Here is a 27,101-nt window from a genome sequence, read left to right on the forward strand (position 1 = left end):
TACTTCTTAGGTTCCATAGAGTATGTTTCAATTCAACTCTGTGTACAACATACAAAAACACTGCCAGTTCTGAACCGGTTTCACAATTCATGTTATCATTAAGCCAGTTTCATCTGCTCTGTCATCCATCTCACTGGACATCTCTCTTTTTCTTTGCCAAGCAGGATGTCCTTTACCAGGAACGAGTAGCCTCTGGCAACATATCCAAAGTATGTGAGAAGGAGCTTGCTATCCTTGCTTCTAAGGAACATTCTGACCGGACTTTTTCTAAGACAAATTTGTTTGATCTCCTGGAAGCCCATGGTACTTTCAATATTCTTATCCAACAATCCAAATTAATGAATTCATTTGCAATCCTACTTATTCACTGTTCAACTTTCATATAGGCATGAGGCAACTGAAAGTACCATGGCTTGGAGAAGCACACCTAAGTCTGCAATGTGACATCCTAACCCTTAAGAAAGGCCCTGGGAATCAGCTTTGCTCAATGCAATATGTTATTTGATTTCCTGACTGCTGATTCCATGGTAACTGATTATAGATCCAAATAAAATGAAATCAGAGGAAAAGTAATCATTGTGGGAGGAAGAGTTGCAGAAGTGCAGCCGGGGTAGTTAGTGACGGAATAGATAAATGTTTGGTGAGGGAAGTGTGAGTCAAGAACAATCCCTAAGTTATAAATGAATATTATTAAATACAATCGCAGGAAATATGAGCTTTGGAGAAAATTGATTAAGTTGTTTCAAACATACTGAATTTGAGGAAAGGCTGAGGCATTTATATAAAAATGTTCACAAATATCCCATCATCAAGTTGATGATGTTATATATGAGGATTAGCAAAAGAGAATATGTCAAGCCTTCTCCAGGATAAAATCACTATGAGGCCTTAGAGTAGAATAGAAGAATATTCAGGCTAAGTGTGTAATTTATCAGATGTAAAGTGCTGGTGCAGGATGAGATGCCCATGATTGAGACCAACAGTGAAGAACAGAAATACATGAAGTGGAATTGGAGCAAAAATAATTTAGTGCAATGAATGATAGAGGAAGAGAAACGTATCAACTAACATTAATGAAGCCATTTGGGGAAAAAAAGAACAAATTAAAGAGAAACTGATATTTATCCACTGGATTTGGATATCAGAAGGCAAAAATACCCTCAACCTTAATTTTTCTCCCCCAAACAGCTGATGTGTCACCATTGTGCCACCCGGCCTCCTTATTATCCCTCTCAGTATGACAATTCACTGGGACAGCTCAGAGAATTCACCATCTTTTAGTCTATTGTACGTATGTGCTACCAGTCAAAATCTAACAACAAAAACCAACAACTCTAAACTTAAATTACAGATTTACACAAGACACTAAATGAAAAGATAAATAAAGCAAGATTGTGGAAGCTTCCCGATGTGAGGTTTTCACAAAAAACACACAACCCAGCCAGGAGCAGATGTTCCAGTCACCTAGGAAGCTCTTTGAGCCTTGGAGTTCAACAATTTTATTAGTCAATCTTGCATAATTGATTAAATCATGCCTTCGGAAGCTAACTGATATCAACTTCTTAGATGAATACTTTCTGGTCTGATCATTCCCCACTAACCAGCACACATTCCCTGATGCCTCTGAGAAGATCAAGACACCCAATTACTCCAGCACTACTTCTGCAGAGCCAAGTATAAAAGGGCACCTTACATAGGGCATCACTAGTTTCTTTATCCCATAAGAAGTGTTTGAGTATTTGGTAGATGTTGGAAATTAGAAGAGATAAATGGAGAAAACTCCTTTTCATAAAGAATGAAAGAGAAAATGTTTACATTAAGGTGGAAGAATAATGGCTTGGAGGTGATTAAAAAAAGCCAGACAAATGATAGTTTTCTTTATAGCCCAAAGAAATGCAATTGCATATCTTAAGAAATTAGTGTATTTTCTTGAAGACGGTAAGAAAGGTAGGGTCTTCAGAGGAAACCAAAATTTCAGCTGAGATAAGAAATGGGGGACATGACCAAGACGCAAAGTTAAGAGATGTGACCTTCTAAAGGGAGGAACACAAGACATTAATGCAATGAGAATGTATACCAAAAAGTTAGTTATTTTGAAGGAAAACTCACACTTTTGCTTACTGAGAATTATAGAAATGAAAAACATGACTGTACTTGGTTAGTTTCAAATATTCCAAGCTTCGAAAAAAATCTCATGGCATCAGAACTAGTTGAAGAGCTCAGACAGGATCTCTCGGTTATTTATAGCAAATTTCTTTTCCAGAAAAGTTCTAGATCATTGTAGACTAAAATTAATGATCTCAACTAGCCATCTGGTAGAAACAAATCAAAACAATGATGAGAAATATCATCTTATACCAACATAAACAGCCAACTTCACTTAAAAAAATAACAGGTCTTGGAGAGGCTGAAAAGAGACTGGAACCCTTATACACTGGTAGTGGGATAGTAAATATATGTGAATGCTCTGGAAAGCTATATGGCATGACCTCAAACCACTGGGAATAGAAATCCATACAAGGCATCAATCTCCTTGCTGGGTATACATCCTAAAGAAGTAAGAGTCATACATGAACAGACATATGTACACCCATATTCAATATAACATTGTTCACAGTAGCAAGAAGTTGGAAGCAACCTAAATGTCCATCAGTACAAGATGGAATACCATGCATTGCTAAGGAACAATGGTGACACCATGCAGCACCCGCGATGCGGATGGACCTGAAGAACATCATACTAAGTAAAATCACCCAATCACAAAAGGACAAGAATTATATGAATCCACTATTGTAGGTGAAAGTACATATTGAAAACCAAAAGAAAGGCATTCATGCCAAAGGGAACAGTCTTTGGGAGGGCAAGGAGGAGGAAAGAGAATGTAATGTACTTCACAGAGAACAGGTGCTAACCTTTCTGTAATAGAAGATAGAATAAAGAAGTAACCAAAGAGAAGGGAAAGGGGGGAAATTTGAAGATGCTTACTAGTAAAATAAATGAATTTAAAGTTGGTGAGCCAAAATTTAACACCCATCTAATTTGTACTATAAATAAATAAATAGAATTATAAGCTTAATTCTTTCAAAGAAAACAAGCAGACAAAACTAATGATCAGGTACACTTCTAGCTATGAAACTTAGGTGATTCCCCCCTTGATCTCTAAGTGAATAAATAAGATAACTTAATGTCTTTGAGAAGATATGGTTCAAGGAAAAGAGTAAAGTAATGAAATAACATTAGAAGAAAATGAACCCTGCAATAGTATGCAAACTTCATGTTGGGCTTGAAAAAGGGTGTTGTTAATCTACATAATTTTATTCATCTCTATTCCCTACTCTATCACCAGTCCTTAGGATAGTATTTGGAACCAATGGACCCTGTCACTGTTTGTTGTTTTTAGTTGCCATTGAGTTACTTTCACCTCGTAGCCACCCCATGGCAAAAGAACAAAATATTTCTTGATCCTAAACCAGCCTCACAATCAGTGCCCTGTCTGAACTCAGTATTGAATCCATCAGTTTCATGAAAGAAAGAGCTAGTGAGCTGAATCAATAAGGTGCCACAGGGATCAGTTACCAGGCATCAAAGAACAAAAAATCATGTCACTGTGGGCTCATCTTCCCAATAAAATTGCTGAAGACAAATGGGTGCATAAGCAAAAGTTGTGAAGAAAGCTGATGGTTCCTGGCTATCAAAAGATATAGCATCTGGGTCTTAAAGGCTTGAAGGTAAACAAGCGGACATCTTGCTCAGAAGCAACAAAGCCCACATGGAAGAGGCACACCAGCCTGTGTGATCACAAGGTGTTAAAGAGATCAGGTATCAGGCATCAAAAAACAAAAAATCAAATCATTGTGAATGAGGGTAAGTACATGATCACTGTGGACCGGTGTCATCTAGCCAGCAACTTGCAACAACAAATTAACACAGGGTAAAAGTTTTAGTATTATGCCTGGATAATTGAATGTTCAGACTTGAAATAGTAAATTTCTGTCTCGTCCCCTAAGACCAAAGGGTATTCTCTGTGAAGACATTAGTCACAGCTTCAGTACTAGGCCCATTATAAAATAAGTGGTTGGTGGTAGGCAGGTGGTTCTAGGATATGATTAAGCATCCCTTATTGGGAACATGGCAAGGGAAGTTGGGGGAAATGGGGAATTAATAACAATGCGTACAAGAAAGAAGAAATATCCTAAAATTGATTTTGTGATGATTAAAATATTCTTTTTATTTTTTTTATTTTTTTTAAATATTCTTTTTAATAATGAACAACTGAACTATTGAAATTTATGATATGTGAATCACATGTCAAAACTTTAATAAAGGGAGCTGAGGACTATCAAATAACATTATAATATTTTAATATTACTAGATCAGAATAAATTTATATATCTTTTAAGAAATGTCTGCGTTATAAAATGGCTTTTATTTTTATAAGAAGCAAAGATTTATCCATTTAGACCATGACTCTTTTAAATAAAGGTATATGAGTGTTAGCTTGGGGGTAGGTTTGCTTGTGGGAGAACTAAAAAAAAAGAAGATGAAAAATTTTGAAGCAGAAAAGACACAGGTCAAATAATATCTATTTTTACAGAAACTTTGCATTTTTGATTCTTGGAGAGAAAAGTTCAGCAATTTTAACAGGATCTTGAGACTTTATAACTCAAACTCCCTAGATAGCTTGTTGTTCTAAGATTTAAGAACTTAAAGCAAAGGAAAGTAACAGTCACCTTATACTAAGTAAGGGGAGAAATATTTGGGAGGAAGAGTTGGGATATATTGCAAGTATAAACATGCCTACACTAAAGCTTTCCTGAGAACATAAAATGACACCATGTGATCATAAATCACTAGTGTTAGAAAGTTACTCTGAGAAATGTGTCTCAAATATTAGAATTAACTCCAATTTCTCTGATAGGAATCTCCTACCTTCACTTTTCCATAGCTCTTGTGGTCTTCTGTAGATCATTTAGAGAAAATAGTTTAACAGTCTGTTCTACTTTTAAAAAAGGAAATACCAAATTAGCACACTGCTGACTGTGTACTTAAAAAGATTTATTCTAGTCACAAGACTTGCTCAAGTTCCTAGGCCAATGAATTAACAGCAGTGTGGTTAAGATAACATTTCCCTAATTCCAAAGTCCAGTCACCTTATCACATGCCTCAGAAACACAGAGAGAGTGAGAGAGAAAAGATTATAATACATTACTAGCATGCCTGCAATGATTTAAGACATAGCATTTACAGTACTGTCTCCTCTTCCACAGACATACACGAGACAGTATTGTACTGTGCCGCTGCTATATCTAGAGTAAGGACAGTACTATTGAAATATTAGTTTATTTTAAAACTTGATTGCTACAAATAAAGTAGTAATTTTAATATTTGACATTTCATTTCAATCTAGAGTCTTGAAAATGGAGAATCCCAGCATCTTAAGGAGGGAGTTAGTAGACATTCACGGTGTCCCCTTGTTCTGGTGCATTGTTGAAGAGTGGTCCCAGGTGGAGTCATTTGAGGCCCGGCCAGATGACATTCTGATTGCCACCTACCCCAAATCTGGTAAGTAAAGCTTCTAGTCCAGTCTTCCTTAGATCCATCTGATATGGGCCAGAGGGATACGCTAGCAGTTGTGAAGCCAGTTTACTCTGAAGACAAATTCACTTCCGATTCTGGAAGACTCGTGATTAAATAGAACATACATCGGAGAGGAAATTACCGTTGTGGTCTCTTAAAATAATTTGAATTCAATTAAACATGTTGGAAATCACATCCATCCTCTCCACCTTTATGCTTAGATATTTTTTTATAAATCTAAACAACTGCTGATCTGAAACAAGAACTTTGTAAGAAGAATTTATGATAATTCGATAAGAACACATAATTTTGATTTTGCTATGTGACTGACATATTTATGACAAAGGGTAAAAGAAATATGTGAGACACGAGTCAGTCTTTCTCACTCTCCAAATATCATTAACTTACCTGAGCTCACAATAACCTAGTTACTAAACTCTCTGACATTAGCTCTTCTTTATAGTCGTACCCCCATTCTTTAATGGGGTTCTGCAAAGGAGAGGATTTTTTTAATTGGCTCAGCTTTTATTGAATGAGAATATTGAGTACTTATTTTCTCTTTAGATGATAAATAAGAAAATTATTTCAGAGGGAGATACTATGTCTACAAATTAAAGCCTTGAATTTGGGAGGCTGTAATGTATGCACAGCACACACACAGGGTGAGAGCATAGGACACCTAGTAGAAAATACACACATGCACATCATAGACATGTGTAGGGAAACACACATGCACATGCACGTGCGCACACACACGCGAGCGTTTTGTCAAAGTATTTTTCTTTTCTTACTACTTTATGCTGCTTTGTGAGTTATTTACCAAAGCCAAATTATTTAGTAGCAAAAATCGTTTCATTTCCTTGATGAGATGCAAATGTAAGTCTGCCACAAATGAGATGCAAATGTAAGTCTGCCACTGGGAGGCAGATGCTTGACAATTTGCATTTTATTTCTTTTGCTATTTGTGGATATATTCAATAGAAGGAGCATTACGGGGATGGCTAGAAGGATCATTACAGAAATGAGGCGCAGCATGTAAAGGCAGAATGTTTCAAGGCATGGTAAAAGCTGGATGGTTACTCACAGATCAACAGTTAGAGTGTGTCGTGAATTTTCGAATATATCAGTGTCTTGTTAATTTTGTTATAATAGTTTTACTAGCTTCTTATGTGAGTTTAAGCGTGTGCTATTTTTGTAAATTTATACATCACAGAGGTTGGAGGTGGGGGGAAAACAGCACACTTTTCCAATACAAAGTACACAAAACAAGAAAATAGGCACTTGCCGCCATCAAGTTTTACAGATCACACTCGAAACTGTTCGCTGATAGGTGATAAAATGCGCTTTACCGCACATTGGAATTCGATCTGTGTCCGCTGCTTAGATCTCAACCGCAGCAGGTAGTTAAAGAGAGTGCTGTGTTTCCCTCCCCTCGCTGTCCGCTCTCTATCTTGATCACACGCAGCTTACCATCAGTGGAATCACAGATTTCCTTTCTGTTTCCCTTTTCTTCTTTACCCCAGTTGTGAAGTATTTTAACTTCCATACTTTTCCGTCTAAGAGAAAATGACAGATCAATGATTATACTCAGTGAAATCAACTAAGTAATGATGAACCTGCTCTACCCGCATTCATTCCAGCCAAGCGGCTGCTATTAGTATTTAGAGAGTGCATCTTTACTTCCATTATGTGTCCTATTTTTAGGATTATTTCAATCCGAAATTTTAAGCACACAATATTTATGTATGAGTTTAAGATTTCAAAAACAAGATATCAAAAAATATATTTGTAGGAAAAAGGATTCAAAAAAAGGAAGGAGAATGAAGATCAGTTTTGCCCATAGTTGTTACAGAACTCTATTCCTATTTTCACAGTCATGCTATTTTTGTTAGAAAAGTCTATAGAAAATTGTCTTTTGCTTGTCTGATGATTTTGTTTGTTTCAGGAACAACCTGGATCTCTGAAATATTGGATTTGATCTATAACAATGGAGATTTAGAGAAATGTAAACGTGATGCAATATACAACCGGGTGCCATTCATGGAACTGATCGTTCCTGGCCAAATAAATGGTATTTCATTAAATTGTTGCTTTTCACCAAAGAAGTAAATGCCCCCCTCCCTCTATGTGATGCTTGGAAGAGTCAGAATGAAATGTTCACATAGACAGTTGAGAGATGGTGCAATGGTAAAGCATTCGATGCTAACACATGAATAGGTTAGTGATTTGAACCCATCAGTAGTAGCTGCGTGGAGAAAGCTGTGTCAATCTGCTCTGTAAAGATTTCTATCTTTAGGAATCCTGGAGAGGCAGCTCTCCTCTCTCCTATGGGGTCTCCATGAGTCAGAATTTATTCCAAGACGATGACTCTGTTTTGTTAGAATTGTTAGAAATATACTACACTGATAAGTTTATTACACTTCTCATCTATACACCCACACAATGATAATATCAGCATAAAGTACATTTTTCTTTGTAGAGTAGCTGTAAGTCTTCAACCCACCCCTTCTCTGTGTGTCTGTCATACTGTGGTGGCCTGAGTGTTGCTGAGATGCAGGAAACCATTTTATTGGTATTTCAAATGCCAGGTAGGTCACCCACAGTGAACAGGTTTCAGCAGAGCTTCCAGACCAAGAACAGGTCATGAAGGATTCGACTTCCCGCTTCAAAGGAAAGAACACTGAAAATAGCTTTTCAGCAACACAAAGGCGATTCTGCACATGTGCTTCTCCAGGTGGAATCCACAGGAATCAAACTGGCTGCATCCGTGGGAAACACAACGGAGAAGCTCAATGTCAGCAGCTAAAACCAGCCCAGGGGCCGACTGCGGCACAGAGCCTCATTTACTCACATGTAAGTTCAGGATGCATGGTTTAAAATCAGGAAAGGTGGGGGGGGGCAGGGTTGGATTCTCTCACCATATTTGTGAAATCTGTATACTGAGCAATTTGCCAGAAAGCTGCATTATGTGAAGAAGAATGTGACATCAGGATGGAGGAAGGCTTATTATCAACATGTGGTACGCAGATGACAGAAGCTAGCTTGCTGAGAGTGAGGACCTGAAGCACTTGCGGATGAAGATCAATGATTTGCAGCATCCAGTATGGATTATAACTCCATGGAGAGAAAGCCAAAATCCTCACAACTGGAGCAATAGGTAACATCATGCTGCGTTGTCAGGGATTTTGTCTTGCTTGGATCCACACTCAATGCTCATAGAAGCAGCTGTCAAGATATCAAAAGATGCCTTGCAGTTAGTGAATCTGCCACACAAGGTCTCTTTAGAGTATTGAAAAGCAAAGATGCTACTGTGAGGACTAGTGTGTGCCTGGCCCAAGCCGTGGTATTTTCAATAGCTTCATAGTTAGACACTGAATCGGGAAGATTGAAGAACTGATGCATTCGAATAGTGTTGCTGGAGACCAATGTTGAAAATACCATGGACTGCGGAACCGAGAAACTCGTCTGTATGGAAAAAGTATGCCAGAGTGCTCCTTGGAAGAAAGAATGGCAAGACCTAGTCTGACATACTTTGGACAGGAGAGATCAGTTCTGCAGAGGAACATCAAGTTTGCTAACGTGGAGGAAAATCCTCAAAAGATAGATTGACATGGTGGCTGCAGCAATGGGTTAAGACATAGCAGCGAACAGTAGGATGCAGCGGCACTGACTGTGAGCGGTAACTGACACGACTGCACCCAATCACAACCCCATCTATGACACTTAAAGATTGTAAAATCATTAGGTAACAAAATGCAGTATTTCTTTAAATGTAAATTAATGCATAATAGCAGTTTGCTGGAGCCATGGTGCTGTAGAGGGTGATGTGCAGAGCTGCTAACCACAAGTCCAGCAGTTCAAATCACCAGCCACTCCTCAGGAGAAAGACAAGACTTTCGATTCCCATAAAGAATCACAGGCTTAGAAACCCACGGAAACAGTTCGACTCCATCCTATAGGGTCACTTTGAATTGGAACAGATTGGATGGCAGTGGGCTTTTGAGAGCTAGTTAGCTGATGTTTACCAACTCAAGTAAGATATCAGGGAAATATATAGCTTTACATGAAAACTTTTTGAATATAAGTATGAACCTGTTGTCGATTTCCTTTGATTTTAGATTTTGAAGATCAGAAAGCTGGAAAGGAATTTTTAAATCCCCTAGTTCAATTTCCATATAATTGGTAAAAAGAGAAAAATAAACAAAGAAAAATCTGGGTATCTTTTTTTAGACCTCTTGACTCACTGTGTGTTTTGTTCCATTATGGCATTCTATCTGAGGATTTTATAGATGCTCACAAATATAATAATAGGTAATAAAGATGCTTATCAAAAATGATAGGTAATAGGTCATAAGGCAGTCTAATGATGTAGAATTTATCATTCTGTGTTCTCATGGTAGATTTTTAGGAGCATACGAGGATTCTAGTCATATGAAACCACAGAGTGAGATTAAAGTTTATGAAGGCTTAGGTAATAGTGTAATTGATGTTTATGATCACACATTTATAAGATGATTTGCTAATTTTTGTACCTGTAGGCGTTAAACAGCTGGAAAACATAGAGTCTCCTCGATTAGTAAAAACGCATCTGCCTGTTCAACTTCTGCCTTCTTCATTCTGGAAGAACAACTGCAAGGTAACAGTTTTGGTGAAGGCCATCCTTACATATGTTTTTATTTCTTTACCAACTATTCAGAAGTATATATAAATATATATATATGGTTTTGTGACTTATGAATAAATAATTTGGAAAATAATAATATGCACCCTTTATCCCAGGGACACAAACACTAAAGACAGGAATTGAATTCAATGTTAAAACATAGAGTATATGTCATATTTTTATTCTCAAAGACATCTGTCATGCTAACAAAATCTCTTTCCTCATTGTCAGCTTCTTTGAAACAATAATCAAATTATCCCAGAATTTAATTTTTCCTGAATCATAAGAATTTCAACTGAAAAATGTGAAGTATTATTTGTGAATTCATTTAATAGAGATTATATTGAAGTATAATATTTGGAGAGAAAGATGCACGCATCATACTTCTATAGCGTGGTAAATTCTTGTACAAGGGACATAGCATGAAAATCAGAACCAGAGTAGCAGAACGTCACCAGCACCGCAAAAAGCTCGTTCCTTGCCCGTTTTCAGGCAGTAGTCTCCACTCATTAAGATTACCACTGTTTTGAAACTTTTGCTGTAAATTAGTTAGCCTGTTTTACCTATAATCATGTCAATATCAATTGCCACAGAGTTGATTCTGACTCATAGAAACCACATGTGTCCGGGTAAAACTATGCTCCATAAGGTTTTCAATGACTGACTTTTAGAGAATAGATTGTCAGGCTGTTTCCCCCAGTGGCATCTAGGTGAATTCCAGTTTCCAACTTTTTATTAAGAGCACAATGTGTCCATGGTAATCTTACAGAAGCACTATTCAATTTGCACATTACCAGCACCCCAAAAGAACATAATTTCTGTTCAGGGGTAGAATTCTAAACATCCATGTAGAAGACCTGGGTCAATCCTTGGTTATGGACTTCATGCAGTGCCATCTGTTAGTGGAGGTTTTCATACTGCTGTGGTGTGGAACAGGTTTCAGCAGAGCTTTTAGATGAAGATGCAGTAGGAAGAAAGGTCTGACTGTCTACTTCTAAAGATCAGTCAGTAGACACCTTATGAATCACAACCCCCACCTAACCATGGGAGATTCAGGACACAGCAGCATTTGTTCTGTTGTGCATGTGCTTGTCTGGAATCATAAAATACATGCTTCTGAAGGTTTAGCACTTTGTGCAACATTATACTTGTGATAGCTATGCATATTGACCTTGTAATTTTGTTTCTATGTTTTTATATATAACATGATGACTCACAAATTGTTGTATCCTAAGCTACAGTCGCATCATGACCTGATTTTATCAGCTACTGTACTTACACTGTAGATTCAAACATAAACTTGACATTCTCTGCAATACTAGGACATTATTTCATTTATTTAATTTCTATGAAAACTATTGAATTTCTTCAGTATGTTACTTGCCTCCCTCTGCTATTGGAGTACAATGATCTTTTCAAAGTCTGTGCCCTTTGCCTCATGCAGCATAAGGTCCCATAGAAAACCTCAAGTCGTGAAAAAAAGTATTTTAAAATAATTACAAATTGTTAGTATGTTAGACTGAGTTATCTAAGAAAAAACCCAGTGATGTTCATATATGTAAAAGAAAGACCTTTTAATCGAGGCATCATTTTCTATCAAGAAGTTTTCCCAACTCAGTCCAAGGTCAGTCTGTGTGACCGATGCTAGTCAGAGTCCTCTTCAGCCTCCCATCGCATGACTGCTGCCCAATGAGGCAGAAAGGTAAAGCAGAAAGCAGGCTAGTGGGTGGAGCGTCAAGTGGATCCAAGGTGGGTGGGAGCACAGAAGGGCACAGGTGGCGTCCAGAGTTATCAGCCCACGTGGGGCTTCCCCTGGAGACAGACACAAAATGTCAGCAAACAAGCAGTGAAAGACAAGAGAGGGGAGGTTTCACAGTGTCTCTCTTATAAAAAGACCATACAAACAAGAGAAAAGTGGGTGAAGGGAGACGTCGGGTAGTGCAAGATAACAAAATAATAATTTATAAATTATCAAGGGTTCATGAGGAAGGGGAGAGCGGGGAGGGAGGTGAAAACTTGAGGAGCTGATGCCAGGGGCTTAGGTGAAGAGCAAATGTTTTGAGAATGATGAGGGCAATGAATGTATAAATGTACTTTACACAATTGATATGTGTATGGATGGTGATAAGAGTTGTATGAGCTCCTGATAAAATGATTTTTTTTAAAAAGATTACAGCCTTCAGTATGCATTGCACTTCAACATAAATAAAACAAAATCTGCAGTGGATCAAAGCTGCATCTTAATAAAGTTTGAGGTTGCTAAAAAAAAAGATGCAAACAAGGAAGCATGATGAGTCTGAGACATGGTGGGGAGGATGGACATAAAATCTAACCACTGCACATGCTATGAGTAGCAGCACACGAAGGAAAAGGGAGATTCTCGAGTCTGGACCCTGCCGATGAGTTAAGGAAGTCTGATAGAGGAAGAATGTTATTAGCATCCTGAAGAAGGAAGTCTTGTCTAGAGTACAAGCAGGGCATTTCACAGAGAGACAATGGCATATACGTAAGTGGGAAGATGTGAATCAGAACAGCATGTGCCAAAGGTCTACACGTTTTTCAACAGAGTTAAGCACATTGTGTATATTGTAGGAAATGAATCTGGAAGGGCAGGCGGTCACTACATCTATACATCTGAGAAGGCTATTTAGAGTGAATCTTCAGTCCAATGCCTTTACTACAAAAAAACAACCATTGTCATCTAGAATCTAAATCTTAATTGTACCACATATACTTTTATCAGTATCCTTGGAAGACATTACCTATATTACCTTAGATGATTCTGACTCATGAGCGCACGATGGGTCACCGTGTAAAAGTGCCGTGCAGGGGACTCTTGGCTGGAATTCCATGGAGGCACCTGTTCAAGCCCTTCTCCGGTGGTGCTTCTGGGCAGGCTTGAATCACCAACGGGCAGTTTGCAGTCAAGCCCTTGACAGTTGGTGCCATCCAGGAAGCCTTAACACATTTAATAAAATGAAACAGTTGCTTGTTTTTCCTTTGAAGAGACAAATTCCATCCTGTTATACAGTGAGTCATTATAAGTGTTTTTATATATGACTTCCTCTTTTCCTTTAAAGTCTAGTTGAAATTAAAGCAATAAGAAAATAAGCATATGATTTATTTTTTAATCATTTTATTAGGGGCTCATACAACTCTTTTTACAATCCGTACATACATCTATTGTGTCCATCTATTGTGTACATATGTTGCCATCATCATCCTCAAAACGCCCACTGTCCACCTGAGCCCCTGGCATCAGCTCATCATTTCCCCCTCTCTCCCCGCTCCCCCTCCCCCCGAACACTTGATAATTTATAATTATTATTTTATCATATCTTACACCATCCGACATCTTCCTCACTCAGTTCTCTGCTGTCCGTCCTCCAGGGAGGAGGTTACATGTAGACCTTGTCATCTGTTTCCCATTTCTCCCTCACCCTCCCTCCACTCTCCCGATATCACCACTCTCACCACTGTTCCTGTGGGGATCATCTGTCCTGGATTCCCTGTATTTCCAGTTCCTATCTGTGCCAGTGTCCATCTCCCGGTCCAGTCAGTTATGTAAGGTAGAATTGGGATCATGATAGTGGGGGGGAGGAAGCATTCAAGAACTAGAGGAAAATTGTATGTTTCTTCATTGCTACACTACACTCTGACTGGTTCGTCACCTCCCCAAGCCCTTGCATGTCCAATTTCCCCCAGATGGGTCCTGGGTCCCAACTCTGCACTCCCCCTCATTCACAGTGCTATGATTTTTTTTTTGTCTTTGATGCCTGATACCTGATCCCTTTGATGGCCTTGTCATCTCACAGGCTGGTATGCATTTTCCATGTGGGCTTTGTTGTTCTTCAGTTAGATGCCCCTTTTTTATCTTCCAGCCAATGGGACCCCAGATTCTATATATTTTGACAACTGAGCACCATCAGCTTTCTTCACTGCACTTACCCATGCACCCACTTTGTCTTCAGCATTCGCGGCGGGGTAGGCTGGTGTGCTTCTTCCTTGTGGGCTTTGTTGTCTCTCAGCTAGATGGCTGCTTGTTTATCTTCGAGCCTTTAAGATCCCTGATCCTATATCATTTGATAGCTGGTCACCCTTGGCTTTGTTCGCAACTTTTGCTTATGCACCTACTTTGTCCTCAGTGATCTAGTTGGGACAGGCCAGTGTGCTTCTTTCATGTGGGTTTTGTTGTCTCTCAGCTAGATGGCTGCTTGTTTATCTTCAGGTCTTTAAGACTTCAAGTGCTGTATCTTTTGGTAGCCGGGAGCCATCAGCTTTCTTCGCCACATTTGCCTGTGCACCCATTGTCATCATCAATCGAGGCATATGATTTATTATCTTAACTCTAATAGTTTAAAATCTTTAATAACTCTAGAGAGTCTTTCTTGCTATGGACAGGAGACTGGAGGAGTAGCTGAAGGATAGACATCTTCTGCATGGAGGCAACTTGGGAAACTGATCTTGCTAAGGAAAGAACGGGTGACAATGACAGAAAGAGAAAACAGTTCATTGTGAGAGTCTCCTTAGTTTAATTCAATATTTATTACAATTCTTGTTATAGCTGTTTTCATATTTCCTAATATTTCTTCTTATTACTGGCTAAAGAAAAAGTAGGATTGAGTGAGTTCTGTGTATTAGAACAATTTGCATAGTATTGAATATTGGATGTCAAAAAGTAGCTATAAATGCTATGATTGGGAATAAAAAGGTAAAACTAAGTGTTCTGTCAAGACAAGCAAATACTTTCTAATTATTAGAAAACAAAAATAAAATGTTAAATTTCCACTTTTATTAACAGATCATCTATGTGGCACGAAATGCCAAAGATGTGGCCGTCTCTTACTATTATTTTTACCAAATGGCAAAATTGCACCCAGAGCCCGGTACCTGGGAAGAGTTCCTGGACAAGTTCATGGCTGGGAAAGGTTGGTTCAACTCTTCTTTAATCACAGTATTTCATAGTGAAAGGTCTCGTTTTGGAAGGCTACAGAAATATGAATGTAAATTGGGTAATTATTATAACCCTAAAATGTGCTCAAAATCTTAAGAATACTTGGTGAAGAAGATAGAAGAAGCAGAATACATATGTCTTCCCTTGGAGAAGTACAATTTTCTGGAATATGTGACACATAGATTTCTGAACCCACCATAGTTTCAATGTCTCATTGTTTTTGTTCTTGTTATTAGATGCTGTCAGTTGGTTTTCACTCACAGTGACCCTATGCACAACAGAATAAACCATATCCAGTTCTATCACATCCTCACAATTGTAGTTTTATATGAACACATTGTCAGAGTCACTACATTTTGTTCATGCACCCTCTACCAAGTACAATGTCCTTTTTCATGGACTGGCTTCTCCTGAAAACATGTCCATAGTAAGTGAGATGAAATCTCATCATCCTAGCTAATAGGAAGCATTCCGCTTGTAATTCTGCCAAGACAGATTTTTTTTCATTCTGCATATGGACCATGGCATATTCGGTATTCTTCACCAACACCATCATTCAAGGCCACAATTCCATTTTCAGTCTGCCTTATCCACTGTACAGCTTTTCCATGCATATGAGGTGATTACAAAGACCATGGCTGAGTCAGGCGCACCTTAGTCTTCATGCCTTTGCTTTTTAACCCTTTCTGAAAATATTTTACAGAAAAAATGCTCAATGAAATACATCATTTAATTTCTTGGAAGTTTTATTAGTGCAAAGTTATTACTGGCAAACTGGTGGGTTATCAGAAAAGAGGAAAGCCTTCACCAAGATGAATTGATGCAGTGGCTGCAGCAATGGCTCAAACATAAGAACAACTGTGAGGGTGGAGTCGGCCATTCTGTGGTTCACAGGGTGGCCGTGACTCAGAACTGGTAGCATCTAGCAACAAGAAGTTACTATTGCCAATTTTTTAAAAGCATTTCACTTTTGGTGGGGAGTGCATCCATGCCATTATACTGTTTACATTTTATACATATGCCTTGGACTGTCGTTCATTTATTTTCATTTTATTTATTTTAATCAACCATACAAATTCTTGAGTGAGAACTTAATTCCCAATGTTTGGTAATTTTATATGTCTATTTTCCTTTTCAGAGAAACATATTTATACAGATGTCAGTAACTCTCCTAATAATTCCCCCAGGCATTTTCAAGTCCTTTTTCACCTGCAAACACATGATGTATTCAAATACCTGCAAGACAACCATGTGGAAATTAATTTTATAAATTTAACGTGTTCAAAACTGATTTCTTTAAGTAGGACTAAATTGGCTTTTCTTTTTTAAATACTATCCTGACTCCCCCCCCAAAAAAAAACCCTATTTTATTGAGCATTAATACAGATATCATATCGTTCCATAGTTCAAGCTCATCGAGCAGTACTGTACCATGGCTACGGCCATCCGTTTCAGAACATCTCTTCCTTCTTAAACTCCTTGACATCAGCTGCTCTTGACATTCCCCCGCCCCCTGTCCCCGACACACACATCGGTGCCCCCAGGAACCCTTATTCTATTTGCTGTCTCTATAGGTTCATCAACCCTGGGCTTCCTAAGCTACCAAATAGAAAGCCGTGTAACAAACACGCAAGCGGATTACCCCTAATGACAAAATACATCAAAAATCAAACCGAAAAGGTTGAAACCCACATCAGGCCCAACATGCATCAGAGGAGGGGAATCAATTGACAAGGATTTAACTATTCAAGTCAGGTTTATCTTTAAAACACTTTTTATATATTTGTGCTATTTTGTGCTGTAAAATACAGAATCATGTTTCCTTCTGCAGCTGTCAGTTGAGAAGCCTTGGTGTGTAGTGGGCTGTGTGATGGGCTGCTAAAGACAGCCAGCAGCTAGAAAATGCCAGCTGCTACATGGGCGGACAATGAGACTTTCCACTCCCTCACAGACATACAGTCTTGGGAACCCAAAGGAGCAATTCCGCTCTGTCCGTGAGTCAGAATTGACTTCATGGCAGTGAGTCACAACAGCAATTCACATCTACTCTCCAATCATGGATAAAGTTTGAATTTTGACATCACTTCTCCTTAGATCTCAAAGAATGTATTATCATAATTATTTAAATTAATTTCTTTTTAAATTTTTACTTGACATGAACCTAGGCCTGGTCCTTATAATCTAAATTTAATTATATATTAATGAGTGCCCTTGAATTTAACCTCCATTATAACTTCATTCTGTTGGATATACATATTTAAAGAGCTTATAGTTGTTTGGGTGTATGAAGGACTATAAAACTGAAGCATAAATTCAATGGACCAAGCAGCAATGAGTTATTGTAAGTCCTTGACATCATAGAGATATTTCAATAGAATTTTCAGACGATTCTTTGGCAGAAATACACCATATCAATCAGAATGCACTAAGACAAAAGTCAAGGAAACAAATTAGCACACATTTTAAAAAATGCACATGATTGAAACGCAGGCAGATGGAAGTCCTTACAGAGTAGAATGCAATGGAATGGGTGCACATTTTCATCTTCCATTCAAATCTTTAGTATTATTTCCTATTTGTGAGAATCCTATAGACAAGAACACGATACAAGCACAAAACTTTGATTATTATTATTATTATTATTATTATTATTATTATTTTGGTCTATATAGGCTATCATTCATTTCAGAGTCACTAATGTTAAATGAATCACCTGAAAACAATTTACAAACTGTATGACTGTGTTAAACCACATTTAATAATATCTATTTATTATCACCGGAGCCCTGGGGACATGGTGAGGTAGGCACTGGGCTGCTAACCGCGGCAGTGCAAGTACAAAACCACCAGCTGCTCCTCAGGAAAAGCTGGAGCTTTCTACTCCGGTAAAGACTTGCAGTCTTGGAAACTCACAGAGGCCGCTCTACCCTGGCCTATCGGGTGGTTATGAGGTGACACCAATTGATGGCAGACAGCTTTTTCTTTGAGTTTATGTATTATAATACACCCTACAAACAAAATAATATCCTCATCTATAAATGAAGACACTGTACTTTAGCCACGGATTAATATCCGCAGCTTTATTTCTCAATTTTATCCTGTGAAAATCTCATTCTTGCTCAACTACATCTCAAGAGCATCTTCACACGTTCGTTCACCTTTGCCATTAGTTAGACCATTCTGTGTTCAGAACGTAATCCTTATTCTTAGCATTGGCAAAGCCCTATTCTTCCTCCTGGTTCCAAATACACTTCACCTTCTCCATATCCCTTTCTTAAACTTCATCCATCCTATGATTTTCTCACTTCTCCCTTCTCTAAGCTTTTATGTCACTTATTGTCTGCATTACCCATAGCTTCCATATTCTGGTGTTTCTCATTCTGTTCATTTGAAGTTATTTTCTCCTTTCAAATTAAATTTGAAATCAGCAAGAATAAGGTGATTCATATAATTCTTAGTTTGTAATATCTTTATAGATATTAATAGTATGTTGACAAAATAAACTTATTACATATAGCAATGTTTTATTCATTTAAATAGTCAAAAAATTAATTATCTTTAAATTCAGTGTGCTTTGGTTCCTGGTATGAGCATGTGAAGAATTGGTGGGAGAAGAGGAAAGATTATCGCATCTTGTACCTATTTTATGAAGACATGAAAGAAGTAAGAGACAACATCATTTTTCCTTTATTTTTGATGAAATCTCAATATATCCACTGTGTCAAGCACATCTGTACATATGTTGACATCATTTTCAAAACATTTTCTTTCTACTTGAGTCCTTGGTATCAGCTCTTCATTATTTGTCCTCCCACTCCCACTCTCCCTCCTTCATAAACCCTTGATAATTTATTTTTTAAAATGTTCATGTCTTACACCGACCACTGTCTCCCTTCACCAACTTTTCTGTTATCTATCCCCCTGGGAGGAGGTTATATGTCAATTGTTATGATCTGTTCTCCCTTATTCCCCTCCATTCCCCACCTCCTCCTTTCCATTACCCTCCTAGTATCACTACTCTGATTATTGGTCCTGAGGAGTTTATCTGTCCTGCATTCCCTGTGTTGCAAGCTCTTAGCTTAACAGTGTACATATATCTGGTCTAGCTGGATTTTTAAGGTATAATTGGGGTCATGATATTGGGTGGGGAAGCATTAAAGAACCAGAAGAAAATTGTGTGTTTCGTCAGTGCTGTACTGCACACTGACTTGTTTGTCTCTTCCTTTTGACCCTTCTGTAAGGGATGTCCACTTGAATACTGATGGGCTTTGGATCTCCACTCTCTCCTGCCCCTTATTCACATCAATATTGTTTTGTTTTGCTTTGGGTCTTTGATGCCTAATATCTGATTCCCATCAACACCTCATGATCACACATGCTGGTGTGCTCCTTCCATGTGAACTTTTTGCTTCTCAGCTAGACGGCTGCTTGTTTATCTTCAAGTCTTTAAGACCCCAGATACTATATCTTTTGATAGCCAGGCACAATCAGCTTTCTTCACATTTGCTTATACACCCACTTTGTCTTCAGTGATCATGGCAGGGAAGGTGAGCATCACAGGGTCGGGTTAGTAGAACAAAGTGTTCTTACATTGAGGGGGTACTTGAGTGGAGGCCCAATGTCCATCTGCTGCCTTAATACTTTACAAATAAATATATGTACATAGATCTATTCCCCTACCATTATATATAAATGTATTTACATATATACATGCCTGTATTTAGACCTGTATTTGCCTCCTAGTTCTTTCCTCTATTTCCTTTTACTTTCTTCTTGTCCCACTATCATCAGAAGGCTTCATTCTGGTTTTGGTAATTCCTCTCAGATACATTGCCCTTGATCAAGCTACCTCCCGACCCCCCAGTCCCCACCCCTAGAATCCTATGCCCTCCTCACCATAGATTTTAGATCACTTGTTCTTACCTTGTCCCTGGGTTTGTTGGCACTTCCCTTCTTTTCCCCCACCTCCCTATAATTATCATGTACATGGAATATGGATTTACACAGTGGCTTCAACAATGGGCTCAAATATAGCAATGATTATGAAGATGATGCCAGACCAGGCAGTTTTCATTCTGTGTGCATAGGGTCAATCTATGACCACACCTAAAAACAGAAGCCACAAGGTAGCTTCTTCCATGAAAAATAGAGTAGAAATACAATGCAATTTTATTGTTTAATCTATAAAGCATTGACCTTTTATTTTTCATCTTCCACTTGATGATTACTATGGAAAAAATCATTCAATATCTACTTTGATTTAACAATGAGTTAGTTTGTATTGCTTGAAAAATCCATTTGAGAAGTGTTCTATTTATTCCCATCTGTTAATTTTCTCACATAGTTTCTAACTCTATGTCAGGTAGTCTGTGCACATCCCTTTTCTCTTTCAGATGATCTGGGTGTATAGGTAAAAGAGAAAGCATATTCTCCAGTGTGAGAGAGAAGGGGGAGTAATGACAACTGAGTTCTATGAGCCTTACTCACTTTCAAAGCTGAATTTATGTCCTCCATTCTATTGTCATATCAGAATCTTATTAAACACATAGCCTACCTAATGACTAAATATACATGAACTAATCCCTTTTCTTTATGATTTTGTTAGGACCCAAAGGGCAACATTCATAAGTTGCTGAAGTTCCTGGACAAAGACTTGCCAGAAGAAACGGTGGATAAAATCCTCTATCACACCTCATTCAATGTGATGAAGCAGAACCCAAGTGCAAATTACACTACCATGGGACATTATAATATGGACCACTCTGTGTCTCCCTTTATGAGAAAGGGTAAGAGCATCATATACATTTGTTTTAAACCACTCTCTGGCAATATTGTGAAGCAGGTGGGTACGCAGAAAGCAGTGATATTGTAATAAATGGGAAATCATTTAATATGATGAGAAGAAAAACAGGCTTAGAGGAAACAATTTGTAAAAAGAAAGTCTATCTTTGATAATGAAAATGATCTCGGCCTCGGTAACCATCAGCTCTGAAACCATCAGTAGTCTGTGCCCCATCAGCATCAGCCTGGGAAGACATACCTCATTGATTAAAGGTGGGGCTGCACAACTAATTCTTGGAATTGCTATTAATAACTTGTATACCTTAAAAAAGTTGAATTGACAAAATTGTATTCTAGATGAATTTACAACAAAACACACACAAAAATGATGCTGAAATTGCTTATATACAACCGAAAACCTCTTGGGATTTGATTTCTTAAGTTAAAGGTTTAGAGTCTCGTGTTCATAAGACATCTCAGTTAATTGGTCTAACAACATGTTTAGTGCTTATGTTCAGTCTTCTAGCTTGATGCATAAGGCTTAAGGTCTTAGGGTTATAAAGAATCCTCTAAGAACAGCATTTATTGACTAACCAGAACAGCAGGGGAAGAAGGAGGGTCAGGGGAAAAAAATTGTCAACTTAAATATGTTGCTAGTCTAATCCTGTTGTGTCTACCATTGTTATTACAGTAAGCCGTTGCATCCTCAGTACTGAACTCAATGTATAGTATCTTGCACAAGATGGCCCTTGTTGATAAATGGATACTAAACTGAATTGTCTTCATGAGAGGGAGAAATTGAAACTGTGTTATAATAACTAAGCTGTCTATCTAAAATTTAACCTCAAAACTCTCAGTGACTTAAAAAAAAACACAAGATTTATTTTTTATTTGTTTGGGACGTCATTCAGTTGGCTCTGAAGTTGCAGTTTTGCTCAGCTCTTTCTGACTCTGCCTGTTTTCTTGGATCCCCTGGGCCTTGTTCTTTGTGTCTTCTTTCTGAACTTCAGGCTCAAAGAGCTGCCCCCGTGTGAGACATGTATGACAGGGTATTGACAAAGAATTAAGACGTTGGTGGAAACTTGAAATACCTTTTAAGATTTCGGTTCAGATGTGGTATATGTGATACACACTCCAATTCCATGGTCTCAAAAATACCAAAAACCCACACTCAGGGTTAATGAGACAAACAGGAATCGGCCCCACACATGTATAGGGGGTAAGATGAAAGTTCTTCTTCAAGCGAAGGGGAGAAGTGAATAATTATTTTAAATTACACATTAGTAGCCAGTTTCTGAGAGAAAGATGAAGAAAGATGACTTGTAAAAGACTCATGCAAAGGAACTAGTAAGGGAAATGTTCATTGTAATAAAGTTCTATAGATTCAACAAAGAAAGGAAGTATGTTATGGATAAATCTTGCTCTGAGAGTCTCATCTCAACTAAATATGACGTTACTCCTAAAAGACATTGGGAAATGTTTGGGAAAATTTTTTTATTGTTATAAGTGGATAAGTGTGACTAATTTGGTGAGTAGATTTTGCGGTTAGCAGCCCAAAATCACAGTCGTCCTAAATCTGCCCTTTATTTTCAGGAATCTCGGGAGACTGGAAAAACAAGTTCACTGTGTCCCAGTGTGAGATGTTTGAAGAAGATTATGAAAGGAAAATGAAGGGATCCACGCTGAAATTCCGATCAGAGATCTAAGGACACGCGCTCCTGCTCCTGCTCTTGACTGGAGCGTAGGTGAAAGAACAACAATAACTCTTAAAACTCTAATGAAGTAAAATTCTACATGTGATGTTCCTCATTTACTGATGTTAGTACTTTATAATACAATAATCAAAGAATATAAAAATCAATGTTCGAAAAATCAATAGTGCCTTTGATCTTACTTAGCTTCCACAATATTTTTGTTAATCTTGACAACTAAATCAATAAGTTAAGATGTAAAGCTACCATGATATATACTGCCTTTCAAAAATGAATAAAACAAGTTCTCAGTGATTAGAATTGAAAAAGAAAGAACGAGTGGAGTCTTTAAGAGCTATTATAACCAAAAAAATCTCATTTAAAAGATTTGCATTTCTCTCTATTATATGCTTATGATAATACCAGTGTCATAGAGGGTCAGTTAAAAATTTTTTAATGCAAAAATCTCACTGAAAATGTTCTAGAATAGTTTGCTATTTGAAAAAAATGTGACAGCAACCACTGGCACCTGAGTCCATTCAGACTCATAGCACCACCACTGTATAGGGTTTTCACGTCTGTAAGTCTTCATCGAAGCAAATGACCTCAACCTTCTGAGGATTTACTGGTGGGTTGAACCACCACCTGAGCGCTTATGAGTCCCATACTTACCCTGCATTGAACCAGGGCTACTGGCATGGTAGGTTAGCCACAAGGTCAGTTTAAACCCACCAGCCACTTGTCCATAAAGAAATTAGATTTTCTACTTCCATAAAGATTGATAATTTGGAAACCCTACACAGAATCAGAATTAACTCAATAGCAGTGGTTTAGTATAGACTAGCTTTCAGATAATGTATTAATCATATTTTTATTGGTGTAGCTTACACATGTATAATCTAAACTAGCAATAAGAATGTAGCCAATAGACATGATTGTGGAAGACAAAATGGATGCATAAACAAATGTGGGGAAGAAAGTTGATAGTGCCGGTTATCAAAAGATATAGCATCTGGGGTCTTAAAGACTTGAAGATAAACAAGTGCCCATCTAGCTCAGAAGCAACAAAGTCCTTAGGGAAGAAGCACACCAGCCTGTGTGCTCATGAGGAGTCAATATGATCAGGTATCAGGCAGCAAAGATGCTGGGGGATGCACAACAGAAAAGTGGGTGAAGGGAGACAGCAGTTGGTGTATGGCATGAAAAAAATAATAATTTATAAATCACAAAGGGCTCATGAAGGAGGAAGGATGGGAGAGAGGAAAACCAATGAGGAGCTGTTACCAAGGGCTCAAGTAGAAAGAAAATTTTTTTTAAATGGTGATGGAAACAAATGTACAAATGTGCTTGACACAATGGATGTATGTGTGGATGGTGATAAGAGCTGTATGAGCCCCTAATAAAATGATTTTTAAAAAGAACATGGCCAATAAACATATGTTAAAGAAATATTGTGTGCATTTTAATGTATTGGGAATTGTCAGAAAGAAAGTCAGTGACAAATTTTCATTGTGATGTCCAACAATTCAAATTTTTAGAAAACATTTTATTAGGGGCTCATACAACTCTTATCACAATCCACACATATACATACATCAATTGTATAAAGCGCATCCGTACATTCTTTGCCCTAATCACACTCAAAGCATTTGCTCTCCACTTAAGCCCTCTGCATCAGGTCCTCTTTTTTTTTCCCATCCCTCCCTGCTTCCCCCTCCCTCAGGAGCCCTTGATAATCCACAGATAGTTATTTTGTCATATCTTGCCCTATCCGGAGTCTCCCTTCCCCCCCTTCTCTGCCGTCCATCTCCCAGGGAGGAGGTCACATGTGGATCCTTGTAATCAGTTCCCCCTTTCCAACCCACTCGCCCTCCACTCTCCCAGCATAGCCCCTCACACCCCTGGTCCTGAAGGTATCGTCCACCCTGGATTCCCTGTGCCTCCAGCTCCCATATGCACCAGTGTACACCTTCTGCTCTATCCAGTCCTGCAAGGTAGAATTCAGATCATGGTAGTTGGGGGGAGGAAGCATCCAGGATCAGGGGGAAAGCTGTGTTCTTCATCGGTACTACATCGCACCCTGACTGACCCATCTCCTCTCCTAAACCTCTCTATGAGGGGATCTCCAGTGGTCGAAATTTGGGCCTCAGATCTCCACAGTGCACTTCCCCCTTCATTCACTATGGTATACATACATATATATATGTATATATATACACACACACATATACATATATATATATACATATATACTTTTTTTGCATGATGCCTTATACCTGGTCCCTTGGGCACCTCGTGATCGCACCGGCTGGTGTGCTTCTTCCATGTGGGCTTTATTGCTTCTGAGCTACATGGCCGCTTGTTCACCTTCAAGCCTTTAAGACCCCAGACACTATCTCTTTCGATAGCCGGGCACCATCAGCTTTCTTCACCACATTTACTTACGCACTCGTTTGTCTTCGGCGATCGTATCATAGAGGTGTGCAGCCTATGTTATGATTTTTTGTTCTTTGATGCCTGATAACTGATCCCTTCAGGACCACACAATCACACAGGTTGGTGTATTCTTCCATGTGGGCTTTGTTGCTTCTGAGCTAGATGGCTGCTTGTTTATCTTCAAGCCTTTAAGACCCCAGACACTATCTCTTTTGATAGCCGGGCACCATCAGCTTTCTTCACCACATTTACTTGTTCACCCACTTTGGCTTCAGCAGTTGTGTTGGGAGAGTGAGCATCGTAGAGTGTCAATCTAATAAAAGAAAGTATTCTTGCATTGAGAGAGTGCTTGAGTAGAGGCCCAAGGTCCTTCCACCACCTTAATATTACACCTATAAATATAGACACATAGATCTATTTCCCCATCCTCATATATATATTTGCATGTACATGTCTTTGTCTAGACCTCCATAAATGCCCTTTGACTCCCAGCTCCTTCCTCCATCTCCCTTGACTTTGCTCCTGCCCCACTACCATGTGGCAGGCCTGGTGGGGAATGATCAAGGGTAAGGTTGCGTAGAGAAGAGGTATGGCTGTAGCCCAGGTGGGGATGGAACACAACAATTCAAATTTTACTAAGCATCTCCTAGATAAAGGGTCACTGTATCTTTGATTTGAGTAATGGCATTGAGTTTTGTTTGGATATATAAATAATGTGCCTGATGGATAACAAAGAGTAAAACATGGATCCTCATTTCAAAGGACAGCAAACTGGGATTGGGAGAATAAAGAGGAACATCATCAGAAGCATTGAGAGAATGACAGGAACAACTGCAATGTTGATGAAAATGTTTATTGAAATTTTACTGTAAAACAAGCATTCTGTGAAATATTTTGCATTGATTTACTTAACTACTTTAGGAATAAGCATTATAATGTTTCCAACTATACTGAAAAATACACAAAACTGTGTTGAATTTTGGTAACCCATTCCTATGTTCCTAGTGCAGGACATACACAGGCTACCAAATCTAACAAAAGAAACTCCACAGTGGAAGACAACTAGATGAATGGGACCTGTTAAAAATAAAACACGTGTATACATCAAAAGATTTCATCAAAGGAATAAAATGAGAGCCCACAGATTGGGAAAAGACGTTTGGCAACAACACTTGGACAAAGAATTCATTAAAATCTCCAGAATACTGCGAGCCCACAAAAAAACACAAATAAGCCTCTGAAATGGTAGGCAAAGGAACTGAACAGACAGTTCACAAAGGATGACACTCAAATAGTTAACAAACACGTGAGAAAATTCTGTCATTCACTAGCCATCCGGGAAATGAAAATCAAAGCAACCATGACACCATCTAGCACCCATAACCATAACCCAACTTAAAAAAATTTTAAAAACAACTGAGAACAACAAATGCTGGAGAGGGTGTGGAGAGATTTAATCTCTTATACAGTGCTTGTATAATCATACCATTATTGTGATGAGTTGTATGAGACCCCAATAAAATGATGTTTTAAAAAGAAAAGGAAATATACCATTATTGCACATATACCCCAAAGAAATGACACAAATCATGAACAAATGTATGCACCCCCATGTTCGTTGCAGCACAGTTCACAATAGTAAGAACTTTAAAACTGCCTAAATCCTCATCAGTGGAAGAAAAGATTTTTTAAAATCTTTGGTACTTACACAAAATGGAACACTACGCATTCCTAAAATAACAATGATGGAACCATGAAATATCTCGTGATGTGGGGGGATCTGGAAACCATTATGCTGAATGAAGTTAGCCAATTACAAAAGGACAGATACTATAGTAATCCACTGCTGAGGGACGAGTACCAGGATGGATAAGGCTCCGGTTTTCAGGTCATCCAATCTTCTTGCCAGGTGGACTGGCAGCTCAGTAGAGAGTCTGACTGGTGCTCATGAACCATGCCCATCCTCTCCATGTGTGTATGTTAAAGGTCACTTAGGTGG

General features: G+C 38.4%; 1 protein-coding gene across 3 annotated transcripts in view; it reads left to right on the forward strand.

The window, feature by feature from the left end:
• Positions 1–26,619, forward strand: part of LOC142442856 (sulfotransferase 1 family member D1-like) — a 35,797-nt gene extending 9,178 nt beyond the window's left edge. Inside the window, exons 1-8 of one of the 3 annotated variants that reach the window (XM_075544243.1) lie at positions 5,162–5,311; positions 5,408–5,562; positions 7,523–7,648; positions 10,116–10,213; positions 15,042–15,168; positions 18,763–18,857; positions 20,800–20,980; positions 22,569–26,619. In XM_075544243.1, the coding sequence (XP_075400358.1) occupies positions 5,418–5,562; positions 7,523–7,648; positions 10,116–10,213; positions 15,042–15,168; positions 18,763–18,857; positions 20,800–20,980; positions 22,569–22,681 (885 nt within the window). In that variant the 5' untranslated portion in view covers positions 5,162–5,311; positions 5,408–5,417 and the 3' untranslated portion in view covers positions 22,682–26,619. The other 2 variants (XM_075544246.1, XM_075544244.1) reach the window with 2 other exon arrangements.
• The last annotated feature ends 482 nt before the right edge of the window (positions 26,620–27,101 follow it).

This window comes from Tenrec ecaudatus, chromosome 3 (assembly GCF_050624435.1).
Source record: "Tenrec ecaudatus isolate mTenEca1 chromosome 3, mTenEca1.hap1, whole genome shotgun sequence".
NCBI lineage: Eukaryota > Metazoa > Chordata > Mammalia > Afrosoricida > Tenrecidae > Tenrec > Tenrec ecaudatus.